The 13,663-nt window shown below is 49.5% G+C and overlaps 1 protein-coding gene across 3 annotated transcripts in view; it reads right to left on the reverse strand.

Moving 5' to 3' along the window:
- Window positions 1-13,663, reverse strand: part of ndrg2 (NDRG family member 2) — a 116,363-nt gene that overhangs the window by 3,141 nt on the left and 99,559 nt on the right. For all 3 annotated transcript variants that reach the window (XM_068014455.1, XM_068014453.1, XM_068014454.1), the window contains 7 exons: window positions 10,814-10,870; window positions 9,845-9,948; window positions 8,607-8,651; window positions 7,332-7,383; window positions 4,599-4,646; window positions 1,545-1,580; window positions 1,069-1,120 (listed from right to left, as the gene is read on the reverse strand). In XM_068014455.1, coding sequence (XP_067870556.1) covers window positions 1,069-1,120; window positions 1,545-1,580; window positions 4,599-4,646; window positions 7,332-7,383; window positions 8,607-8,651; window positions 9,845-9,948; window positions 10,814-10,870 — 394 coding nt within the window. The remainder of the gene's footprint in view (window positions 1-1,068; window positions 1,121-1,544; window positions 1,581-4,598; window positions 4,647-7,331; window positions 7,384-8,606; window positions 8,652-9,844; window positions 9,949-10,813; window positions 10,871-13,663) is intronic.

Genomic DNA, 13,663 nt, shown 5'->3' on the forward strand with positions numbered 1-13,663 from the left:
CCACGTACCTGCACATGTACGCCTCCGCACCTGAGCCATGTACCTGCACGTGTACACCTCCGCACCTGAGCCACGTACCTGCACATGTACGCCTCCGCACCTGAGCCACACACCTGTACTTGTACACCTCCGCACCCAAGCCATACACCTCCGCACCTGAGCCATACACCTGTACTTGTACACCTCCGCACCCAAGCCATACACCTGCGCGTATACACCTCCGCACCCAAGCCACACACCTGCGCGTATACACCTCCGCACCCAAGCCACACACCTGCACGTGTACACCTCCGCACCCAAGCCACACACCTGTACTTGTACACCTCCGCACCCGAGCCATACACCTCCGCACCTGAGCCACGTACCTGTGCGTGTACGCCTCCGCACCTGAGCCACGTACCTGCGCGTGTGCGCCTGCACACTTGCACCCGTATACCTGCGTCTCCGCACTTGTGCCTCACACCTACACCTCCACACTTTCCTACTTGCACCTCTGCCGATGCGCCTGTGCTTCCATACCTCCGCCTGCACTGGTACACCTCTGCATGCAAAGAGCTCCACATGTACGCCTGCTCACGAGCTGAACAGACGTGTCTCTCTGCCCTCACTGCCCCCGCCCCCTGCCGCACCAGCTCTCAAGTTAAATGTTCTGGCTTGCTGGGATCCCCAACTTGCACCTGGTTGGCACAGCGGCCGCCCTCCCCACCCTTCGCAGGAACGAGGGCAACACATGGGTACCCGCCATCCTTCGGTGCCTCACCCATTTTGCCTCCGTCAGCCTGGCCCCTCTCAGCCCGCTGGCTGGGTGACCAAACGCCAATGGAGTAGTTGCCGTCCCCCACTCCCCCTCCACCCCCAAGCTGGGATCAGCTCACTCAGCACAGACTGGGGAAGTAGTTCCTGGGCCCTCCTTGCTCTGTGTGGGACTCAGCACCAATAAAGCCTTGGTGGAGCAATCCAGGTTCTAAGTTTAGATCACTTTGAGATACCAGCAAGCAAGCCCGGATCAGGAATATTTTCCAGCGCGTTGCACTGTAATACAGGCAGACCGAAACGTCCAGTACTTACTGTATCCCATTCCTTGCACAAAGTACTTGAAGGCTTCAGTGAGCTTCCCTGGCTGTCGAGAGAGAGAGAGAGATGGAGGAAGGTGAAACTCAGAATCCATTGCAGGTGAGATGCCACTTTATTGCACCTGACCCTCCCGCCTCAAGGGGGAGCTGATCTGCAGCAGTACCTTTGCTCTGTGACAGTACCTCTCTCCAGCCACAGGGAGGGGCTACGTGCAACAGTACCTGACTTCAGTCACAAGGGGGCGCTCTGACCTCCCTCCCCCACCTTGTCTGGGGCAGCATTTGACCCCCAGGTCCCAAAGGGTAAAAGGTCAGTGTCTGACCCACTGCCCCACCGCCCAGGCCCCCAATAGAGAGAGAGGACACCTTTGTCGCCTTTGCCTTAAGTTGGATTTGACCCTTTGATCTCCCAGTGTAACCCCTCCAGATCGGTGTCTGGTTTCCTAACAGACGAGCGAAGGATGAAACTACCTGTGAGATCTGAGGTTGTCCGCCAGCATCAGCCATCTGTGTGAACAGAGAGAGAAAGGTGTCGTTAGGATCCAGAATGTACTGCCTGAAAGGGCAGTGCAAGCAGATTCGATAGTAACTTGTAATTGGGAGATTAGTCAGTACTGGAAAGGCAGAAATTTGGAGGGCTACAGGGAAAGAGCAGGGGAGTGGGACAGATTGAACAGCTCTTTCAAAGAGGGGCCAAATGGCCACTGGAAGATTTCTGTGAGAGACAGAAAAGGACAGAGCCTGAGAAAGGGAGGGGGCATGGTCATATTTAACCACATTTCCCGAGTCACGGTGACAGTAGTTTGGAGCTCGGGCTGAGCCACTGCTAACCAAATATGGACAGTGCGGAAACCCGGAAGAAATGTAGAACTTTGTAGGTGCTGTTCGCCCAGTTCCCATTCACTCCCATTGTACACAATCCCATTGGTCCCAACCCCTTCCCGTTCGCTCCCATTGTACACAATCCCAATGGACACAAACCCCTTCCCATTCACTCCCATTGTACACAATCCCAATGGACCCAAACCCCTTCCCATTCACTCCCATTGTACACAATCCCATTGGTCCCAACCCCTTCCCATTCACTCCCATTGTACACAATCCCATTGGTCCCAACCCCTTCCCATTCACTCCCATTGTACACAATCCCATTGGTCCCAACCCCTTCCCATTCACTCCCATTGTACACAATCCCAATGGACCCAAACCCCTTCCCGTTCGCTCCCATTGTACACAGTCCCAATGGACCCAAACCCCTTCCCATTCACTCCCATTGTACACAATCCCATTGGTCCCAACCCCTTCCCGTTCACTCCCATTGTACACAATCCCAATGGATCCAAACCCCTTCCTGTTCACTCCCATTGTACACAATCCCAATGGACCCAAACCCCTTCCCGTTCACTCCCATTGTACACAATCCCAATGGACCCAAACCCCTTCCCATTCACTCCCATTGTACACAATCCCAATGGACCCAAACCCCTTCCCGTTCACTCCCATTGTACACAATCCCAATGGACCCAAACCCCTTCCCATTCACTCCCATTGTACACAATCCCAATGGACCCAAACCCCTTCCCGTTCACTCCCATTGTACACAGTCCCAATGGATCCAAACCCCTTCCTGTTCACTCCCATTGTACACAATCCCAATGGACCCAAACCCCTTCCCGTTCACTCCCATTGTACACAATCCCAATGGACCCAAACCCCTTCCCATTCACTCCCATTGTACACAATCCCAATGGACCCAAACCCCTTCCTGTTCACTCCCATCGTACACAATCCCAATGGACCCAAACCCCTTCCCGTTCACTCCCATTGTACACAATCCCAATGGACCCAAACCCCTTCCCATTCACTCCCATTGTACACAATCCCAATGGACCCAAACCCCTTCCCGTTCACTCCCATTGTACACAGTCCCAATGGACCCAAACCCCTTCCTGTTCACTCCCATTGTACACAATCCCAATGGACCCAAACCCCTTCCTGTTCACTCCCATCGTACACAATCCCAATGGACCCAAACCCCTTCCCATTCACTCCCATTGTACACAATCCCATTGGTCCCAAGCCCCTTCCCATTCACTCCCATTATACACAATCCCAATGGACACAAACCCTTTCCCATTCACTCCCATTGTACACAATCCCAATGGACCTAAACCCCTTCCCATTCACTCCCATTGTACACAATCCCATTGGTCCCAACCCCTTCCCGTTCACTCCCATTGTACACAATCCCATTGGTCCCAAGCCCCTTCCCATTCACTCCCATTATACACAATCCCATTGGTCCCAAGCCCCTTCCCATTCACTCCCATTGTACACAATCCCATTGGTCCCAACCCCTTCCCGTTCACTCCCATTGTACACAATCCCATTGGTCCCAAGCCCCTTCCCATTCACTCCCATTGTACACAATCCCAATGGTCCCAAGCCCCTTCCCATTCACTCCCATTATACACAATCCCAATGGACACAAACCCTTTCCCATTCACTCCCATTGTACACAATCCCAATGGACCTAAACCCCTTCCCATTCACTCCCATTGTACACAATCCCATTGGTCCCAACCCCTTCCCGTTCACTCCCATTGTACACAATCCCATTGGTCCCAAGCCCCTTCCCATTCACTCCCATTGTACACAATCCCATTGGTCCCAACCCCTTCCCGTTCACTCCCATTGTACACAATCCCATTGGTCCCAAGCCCCTTCCCATTCACTCCCATTGTACACAATCCCAATGGACCCAAGCCCCTTCCCATTCACTCCCATTGTACACAATCCCAATGGACCCAAACCCCTTCCCATTCACTCCCATTATACACAATCCCAATGGACACAAACCCCTTCCCGTTCACTCCCATTGTACACAATCCCAATGGACCCAAACCCCTTCCCATTCACTCCCATTATACACAATCCCAATGGACACAAACCCCTTCCCATTCACTCCCATTATACACAATCCCAATGGACACAAACCCCTTCCCGTTCACTCCCATTGTACACAATCCCATTGGTCCCAAGCCCCTTCCCATTCACTCCCATTGTACACAATCCCAATGGACCCAAGCCCCTTCCCATTCACTCCCATTGTACACAATCCCAATGGACCCAAACCCCTTCCCATTCACTCCCATTATACACAATCCCAATGGACACAAGCCCCTTCCCGTTCACTCCCATTGTACACAGTCCCAATGGACCCAAACCCCTTCCCGTTCACTCCTATTGTAGTGAACCAACATGTAAGGTTTTACATCAGATTACACAGGATAATCGGCACAGAATCAGGCCATTTAGCCCAATCAGTCCATGCTGGCGTTTATGCTCCACTTCGTCCCACTGCACGCTCGCCGGCTGCCGCTCTCTCAGAAGCCGCCGCTTCAGAGTGAATAGCCCAAGTAGAAAGGCAGTGGGGGACGTTCCACTGCACAGAGACTGAAGGGGTGCCAGATAGTCCCTTAAAAACACAATGAGCTTGAGCTGCTCCTATTAATGCAGCTTTACCTTGAGGAAGGAAGTCTGGGTTGGGTCCAATTTGGCGTTGCATTCCACCTGAAATATATAAAAAGAGCTGATTATTCCCCAGCGTAATGGGTGAGGTTGCATAGGGCCTCCCGCTCTGTCAATGAGATCACTGCCGATCTGTGTCCCAACTCCACATTCCCGCCTTTGCCCCATATTCCTTAATACCTTTGGATAACAAAAATCTATCAATCTGAACATTCCAAATGTTACGACTAAGGTGGGAGGAGTGCACTGTCTTTTATTGTTCCACTTCTCCACAGGTCACAACATATATTTAAATGTTTACCCAGTTACCAATGTGGTCGATTATATACTGTACTCCCTGAACCTCTCCACCTCTCTCTTCCCTCCTTTAAGACGCTCCTTAAAACTGACCTCTTTGACCAAGCTTTTGGTCACCAGACCTAATATCTCCGTATGTGAAGCACTGTGGGTACATTTTACTAGGTTAAAGACGTGATATAAATACAAGCTACAATTTTTGCTCCAATTTACCAATTCTGTGCCAGGGAGGGGCACTGCACCCAGATTCGTGAGGTATCAGGATTGACCAGGGCCGTGCCTGCGCTCAAATCCCCCTGGAAACCGATGGTGCCCGCAGGTTGCCAGTGGCCCTTGGCTTGCCCCATTGGTTCCCTGGTCTATCCTTTAAGGCTCTCCTTAAAACTTACCCCCTTGGCCAAACTTTACAGCACTTCTCGAAAGAAGGATCATGGACTTTCCACAGCAACATCTCCGACCTCAAGACATCCCAAAGTGTTTTACAGCCAAAGAATTACTTTTTCTTCCAAGTTCAGTCACAGTGGTAATACAGGGAGTGTGTGCAGCCAATGTGTGCACAGCAGGATCCCACAAACAGCATTGTGCTAAATGACAGCACCAACCACTACATTTATATAGTGCTTTTAAAGTCGTTAAACATCCCAAGGGGATTCACAGGAGCATCATAAAACAAAATTTGACACCAAAGCCACATACAAGCATACAAATTAGGAGCAGGAGTAGGCCATTCGGCCCCTTGAGCCTGCTCCACCATTCAATAAGATCGTGGCTGATCTGTTTGTGTCTGGAATTCCACACTCCCATCTACCCCCGATAACCTTTGATTCCCTTTCCTAACAAGAATCTATCTACCTCCGCCTTTAAAATATTCAATGACCCCGCCTCCACCACCTTCTGAGGCAGAGAGTTCCAAAGTCGCACAACCCTGAGAGAGAAAAACATTTCTCCTCATCTCGGTCCTAAAAGGAGATATTAAGGCCGGTGGCCAAAAGCTCGGTCAAAGAGGTCGGTTTTAAGGAACGCCTTAAAGGAGGAGAGAGAGAGAGGCGGAGAGGTTCAGGGAGGGAATTCCAGAGCTCGGGGCCCCAGGCAGCTGAAGGTACGGCCGCCAATGGTGGAGCCATTAAAATCGGGGGATGCTCGAGAGGCCGGAAATAGAGGAGCTCGGAGATCTCGGAGCTGGATGAGGTTACAGAGATGGGGGGAGGGGGGAGCGAGGCAGTGGAGGGATTTGAAAACAAGGATGAGAATTTTTAAATCGAGGCGTTGCTTGACTGGGAGCCAGTGTCAGTCAGCGAGCACAGAGGGTGATAGGTTAACGGGACTCGGTGCGAGTTCAGACACGGGGCAGCAGAGTTTTGGATGACCTCAAGTTCACGGAGGGTAGAATGTGGGAGAGCAGCCAGGAGTGAGTTGGAATAGTCGAGTCTAGAGGTAACGGAGGCATGGATGAGGGTTTCAACGGCAGATGAGCTGAGACTGGGGCGGAGTCGGGCGATGTTACGGAGGTGGGAATAGGCGGTCATAGTGATGCCGCAAATATGTGGTCCGAAGCACATCCCGGGGTCAAATGTGACCCCAAGGTTGCGAACAGACTGGTTTAATCTGGGACTGTTGCCAGGGCGAGGGGTGGAGTCGGTAGCCAAGGAACGGGGACCAAAAAACAACGGCTTCAGTCTTCCCGATATTTAACTGGAGGAAATCTCTGCTGATCCAGTGCCAACCGGATAACCTGCTTTTTAGTCATGTTTATTTATTTAGAGATACAGCACTGAAACAGGCCCTTCGGCCCATCCGAGTCTGCACCGACCAACAACCACCCATTTATACTAATCCGACATTAATCCCATATTCTCTACCACATCCCCACCATTCTCCTACCACCTACCTACACTAGGGGCAATTTACAATGGCCAATTTACCCATCAACCTGCAGGTCTTTGGCTGTGGGAGGAAACCGGAGCGCCCGGCGGAAACCCATGCGGTCACAGGGAGAACTTGCAAACTCCGCACAGGCAGTACCCAGAATCGAACCCGGGTTGCTGGAGCTCTGAGGCTGCGGTACTAACCACTGTGCCGCCCTAACCAGTGTGCCACCCACTGTGCTGTTGGGTGAGCGGCCGTGGGATCTTTGGCATCCACCTGAGAGGGCAGATGGGGCCCTCGGTTTAGCATCTCATTCCCTGCACCAGGAGTATTGCCCCTAGTTATGGAGTCTCTGCGGTTGTCTCTCTTCGCTCAGTGTCGTTTTTATCCTTGTTAATTGCTCCTGTGAAACACGTTGTTGTTGCTTTATTTTAGACGGTTGACCCCACCGCCAGGAACCCCCCCCCCCCCCACCACCACCTCCCAACCCCCATACCCCAGTGTCCTTTCCCCCCCACCCCGGGTTATCCCTAAGAGCACGGATAAAGAGATGGAACAGCTTACCACAGCATCCTCATGAGGAGCGTGGTCACCCACCACCAGCATCACTGGACACCTGGAGAACAACACACAAACAACCAGTTACTGAGCACTTACACCTGGAGGTCAAGGGTCAAATCAGGCCAGACAGAGGGCATATGAAACTTGGAAGTATTGCGACCTGTGAAGAGGATATAGTGTCGAACTTCAAAAGGACACAGACAAGTTGGCGGAATGGGCAGACAGGTGGCAGCTGCAGTTCAATGCAGAGAAATGCGAGGTGATTCATTTTGGTAGGAAAAACATGGAGAGACAATATCAAATAAAGGGCACAATTCTAAAGGGGGTGCAGGAGCAGAGGGACCTGGTGTACATGTGCATAAGTCATTGAAGGTGGCAGGACAGATTGAGAGAGCGGTTAATAAAGCATACAGTATCCTGGTCTTTATTAATAGGGGCACAGAGTACAAGAGCAAGTTATGTTGAACTTGTATAAGACATTAGTTCGGCCTCAGCTGGAGTATTGCATCCAATTCTGGGTGCCACACTTGAGGAAAGACATGAGGGCATTGGAGAGAGTACAGAAAAGATTCACGAGAATGGTTCCAAGGATGAGGAATTTCAGTTATGAAGATAGATTGGAGAAGTTAGGACTGTTTTCCTTGGAGAAGAGAAGGCTGAGAGGTGATTTGATCGAGGTGTTCACAATTACGAGGGGTCTGGACAGAGTAGATAGAGAGAAACTGTTCCCACTTGTGAAAGGATCGAGAACGAGAGGGCAGAGATTTAAAGTATTTGGTAAGAGAAGCAAAAGTGACATGAGGAAAAACTTTTTCACGCAGCGAGTGGTTAAGGTCTGGAATGCGCTGCCTGAGAACGTGGTGGAGGCAGGTTCAATTGAAGCATTCAAAAGGGAGTTAGACAGTTACAAGAAAAGGCAGAATGTGCAGGGTTATGGGGAGAAGGCAGGGGGAATGGAACTGAGAGAATTGCTCTTTCGGGGAGCCAGTGCGGACAAGATGGGCCGAATGGCCTCTTTCTGCACTGTAACGGTTCTGTGGGATGAAAGTCTCCCCTCTCTGCTCAGGTATAATGAGTGTTAATGCCCTGACTCTCAGCTCCTCGCCCTGGGCTGCCTGAAATTGGAGGGGAAAGTAGCCATTTTGTTTCACCAACGGACACTGGTATATTGACAGAAGAGTACAAAGAGATACAGACAGACTGATCGATAGGACATGGACGGACGGCCGGCAGACACAGATGGACAGAAAATTTTAAAACCTGTGCTTCGGGCCTTACTTCAGTGTGCCTGCTCCAACTCGATCAATCTCCAGGTCACGTCGGCTGTGGAGAGGAAACAAGACAAACCTCTTAATCACGATGCAAAAACGAGTGAACAACGCACTGGGGTTCATTCCGAAGGGGATAGAATTGAAAAGCAGAGAGGTTATTTATTGCCCATCCCTAATTGCCCTTGAGAAGGTGGTGGTGAGCTGCCTTCTTGAACCGTTGCAGTCCATGTGTGGTAGGTACACCCACAGTGCTGTTAGGAAGGGAGTTCCAGGATTTTGACCCCGCGACAGTGAAGGAACGGCGATATAGTTCCAAGTCAGGATGGTGTGTGACTTGGAGGGGAACTTGCAGGTGGTGGTGTTCCCATGTATTTGCTGCCCTTGTCCTTCTAGTTGGTAGAGGTCGTGGGTTTGGAAGGTGCTGTTGAAGGAGCCTTGGTGAGTTGCTGCAGTGCATCTTGTAGATGGTACACACTGCTGCCACTGTGCGTCGGTGATGGAGGGAGTGAATGTTTGTGGATGGGATGCCAATCAAGCGGACTGCTTTGTCCTGGATGGTGTCGAGCTTCTTGAGTGTTGTCGGAGCTGCACCCATCCAGGCAAGTGGAGATACTCGATGTAAAAATGCCATCTCGTTCAACACCTGCCATCCTGCTATTCACACAGGACGATGGTAATGAAGTCATCGCCCAATCGATCTCTATCAATTGGTCTACAAAAGACCCAGGCATCAGAAGAGGGGAAAAAACCCCCAGTGGTGGAGAACCTTTGAGAACCACAGGTCCAAACACACCTGTTCCTCCTCCCTTACCACATTTTACACCTCCACTTTCGGCGTGTTTTTTTAAAAATGGAAATCTCCCGACAAGCTGCCCTTCAAGTACTCCCAGGTTTTTTTAAAGTTTTTATTTTTTTATTATTGTTCATTCTTGGGATGTGGGCATCGCTGGCAGGCCCCTTGGCACTGACAGCTGGTGGCCCCTTGAGAAGGCGGTGATGGGCTGCCCGCCTTGAACCCCTCGGATACGACTGCCTGGCTCCCTTGGGCCATTTCAGACGGCAGGGACGTGTCCACCATCTTGGGTGCCCATTACCCCTTCCCTCACTCCTCTGCCCACACCCGCGTGCCCCTTAAGGAGGGGCTGCTGCCTTCTCCTTGATGACCAAGCCCCTTTCAGTGGCCTTCACTGCACCACCACCAACCACCCCCCCGTTCACCCGCCCCGTCCCCTCGCAGTAGCTGACCTGTTGTAGCTGTTCCAGTAAAGTTCAATGTTGCTTAAGGTGTTCCCTTCCGTCATGTGCTGCTTGTAGACGCTGATCAACTCCGAGTTGTTGGAGAGCTCTTCCTGCAGGAGGCAAGGGATGCGGTGAGGAGAAGAAAGGAATTGTTTTTTTTTTCTCACCCCCTGCAAGGCATCACACAGCAACATCCCGAAACGCTTCGCGATCAAATACACAACAGCTACTAATTAAGAGGGCACGGGGTTGCCCAGGGGACAGGCACAAGGAAGCAGCTCACGCTATTATATGGCTCTCACTCGGCTGCACTTAAGACGCTCTGCACCCGTGCTGGTCTCCGCACCATCCAAAAAGGACACAGGAACACCGGAGGGAGCGCGGAACGGAAAACAATTTACAGGGATGGCGCGAGAACTGAGAGATTACGGCCATCGAGAAAGATTGAATAGGCTGGGGCCCTTTTCGTTAGCGTAGAGAAGACTTCGCGAAACGGTTAAGAGGTCTTCGAAATGATGAACGGGTAGATGTGGAGAGATTGTTCCCACCTGCGGGCAAATCCCAAACGAGGAACGAAGGAACGGGAGGAGGCCATTTTGCCATTCAGTGAGGTAGTGGCTCATCTGTGATTCAACTCCATATCCCTTAATGCAAGATAGTCACAAATAAATCCAACAGAGAAATGAGGAGAAATTTCTTTACCCAGAGAGTGCTTTGAATGTGGAACAGCATAAACTCTTTGGAAAAGAAACGAGATGAGCACGTGAGAGAAAAGTGGATTAAAAGATGTGCTGAAAGGCTGGGATAAGGCATGGAATGGCCGGAGAACTCTGTGGCGGATAAACACCAGTAAAGACTGGTTGGGCCGAATGGCTCGATTCTGCGCTGTATATTCTGGATACTGTTTTCACATTCTGTACATCCTTTTATCAAAAATTCATGAAGGAAAACCTCCTACCAGTGAGTCGTACTCACCTGGCTGAACAAGTGAGCAAGGATCACATCAGTCAGTGAACTGGTCAGACCTGTGATCTAAACAAGGGAGATTACCGTCAATTAGATTCCTGTCTGTAACTCACTCCCGGGTATCTGTTATTCTATATATAAACCACCCGAACCTCTCGATTAGATTGCAGTCTGTAACTCACTCCCGGGTATCTGTTATTCTGTATATAAACCACCCGAACACCTCGATTAGATTCCAGTCTGTAACTCACTCCCGGGTATCTGTTATTCTATATATAAACCACCCGAACACCTCGATTAGATTCCAGTCTGTAACTCACTCCCGGGTATCTGTTATTCTATATATAAACCACCCGAACACCTCGATTAGATTCCAGTCTGTAACTCACTCCCGGGTATCTGTTATTCTATATATAAACCACCCGAACACCTCGATTAGATTCCAGTCTGTAACTCACTCCCGGGTATCTGTTATTCTATATATAAACCACCCGAACACCTCGATTAGATTCCAGTCTGTAACTCACTCCCGGGTATCTGTTATTCTATATATAAACCACCCCAACCCCTCGATTAGATTCCAGTCTGTAACTCACTCCCGGGTATCTGTTATTCTATATATAAACCACCCCAACCCCTCGATTAGATTCCAGTCTGTAACTCACTCCCGGGTATCTGTTATTCTATATATAAACCACCCCAACCCCTCGATTAGATTCCAGTCTGTAACTCACTCCCGGGTATCTGTTATTCTATATATAAACCACCCCAACCCCTCGATTAGATTCCAGTCTGTAACTCACTCCCGGGTATCTGTTATTCTATATATAAACCACCCGAACCCCTCGATTAGATTCCAGTCTGTAACTCACTCCCGGGTATCTGTTATTCTATATATAAACCACCTGAACCCCTCGATTGGATTCCAGTCTGTAACTCACTCCCGGGTATCTGTTATTCTATATATAAACCACCCGAACCCCTCGATTAGATTCCAGTCTGTAACTCACTCCCGGGTATCTGTTATTCTATATATAAACCACCCGAACCCCTCGATTAGATTCCAGTCTGTAACTCACTCCCGGGTATCTGTTATTCTATATATAAACCACCCGAACACCTCGATTAGATTCCAGTCTGTAACTCACTCCCGGGTATCTGTTATTCTATATATAAACCACCCCAACCCCTCGATTAGATTCCAGTCTGTAACTCACTCCCGGGTATCTGTTATTCTATATATAAACCACCCCAACCCCTCGATTAGATTCCAGTCTGTAACTCACTCCCGGGTATCTGTTATTCTATATATAAACCACCCGAACCCCTCGATTAGATTCCAGTCTGTAACTCACTCCCGGGTATCTGTTATTCTATATATAAACCACCTGAACCCCTCGATTGGATTCCAGTCTGTAACTCACTCCCGGGTATCTGTTATTCTATATATAAACCACCCGAACCCCTCGATTAGATTCCAGTCTGTAACTCACTCCCGGGTATCTGTTATTCTATATATAAACCACCCGAACCCCTCGATTAGATTCCAGTCTGTAACTCACTCCCGGGTATCTGTTATTCTATATATAAACCACCCGAACACCTCGATTAGATTCCAGTCTGTAACTCACTCCCGGGTATCTGTTATTCTATATATAAACCACCCGAACCCCTCGATTAGATTCCAGTCTGTAACTCACTCCCGGGTATCTGTTATTCTGTATATAAACCACCCGAACCCCTCGATTAGATTCCAGTCTGTAACTCACTCCCGGGTATCTGTTATTCTATATATAAACCACCCGAACCCCTCGATTAGATTCCAGTCTGTAACTCACTCCCGGGTATCTGTTATTCTATATATAAACCACCCGAATCCCTCGATTAGATTCCAGTCTGTAACTCACTCCTGGGTATCTGTTATTCTATATATAAACTACCCGAACCCCTCGATTAGATTCCAGTCTGTAACTCACTCCAAGGTATCTGTTATTCTATATATAAACCACCCAAACCCCTCGATTAGATTCCAGTCTGTAACTCACTCCCGGGTATCTGTTATTCTATATATAAACTACCCGAACCCCTCGATTAGATTCCAGTCTGTAACTCACTCCCGGGTATCTGTTATTCTATATATAAACCACCCGAACACCTCGATTAGATTCCAATCTGTAACTCACTCCTGGGAATCTGTTATTCTATATATAAACCACCCAAACCCCTCAATTAGATTCCAGTCTGTAACTCACTCCCGGGTATCTGTTATTCCACATATAAACCACCCGAACCCCTCGATTAGATTCCAGTCTGTAACTCACTCCCGGGTATCTGTTATTCCATATATAAACCACCCGAACCCTCGATTAGATTCCAGTCTGTAACTCACTCCCGGGTATCTGTTATTCTATATATAAACCACCCGAACCCCTCGATTAGATTCCTGTCTGTAACTCACTCCCGGGTATCTGTTATTCTATATATAAACCACCCAAACCCCTCGATTAGATTCCTGTCTGTAACTCACTCCCGGGTATCTGTTATTCTATATATAAACCACCCAAACCCCTCGATTAGATTCCAGTCTGTAACTCACTCCCGGGTATCTGTTATTCTATATATAAACCACCTGAACCCCTCGATTAGATTCCAGTCTGTAACTCACTCCCGGGTATCTGTTATTCCATATATAAACCACCCGAACCCTCGATTAGATTCCAGTCTGTAACTCACTCCCGGGTATCTGTTATTCTATATATAAACCACCCGAACCCCTCGATTAGATTCCTGTCTGTAACTCACTCCCGGGTATCTGTTATTCTATATATAAACCACCCAAACCCCTCGATTAGATTCCTG

This window comes from Heterodontus francisci, chromosome 34, assembly GCF_036365525.1.
Source record: "Heterodontus francisci isolate sHetFra1 chromosome 34, sHetFra1.hap1, whole genome shotgun sequence".
NCBI lineage: Eukaryota > Metazoa > Chordata > Chondrichthyes > Heterodontiformes > Heterodontidae > Heterodontus > Heterodontus francisci.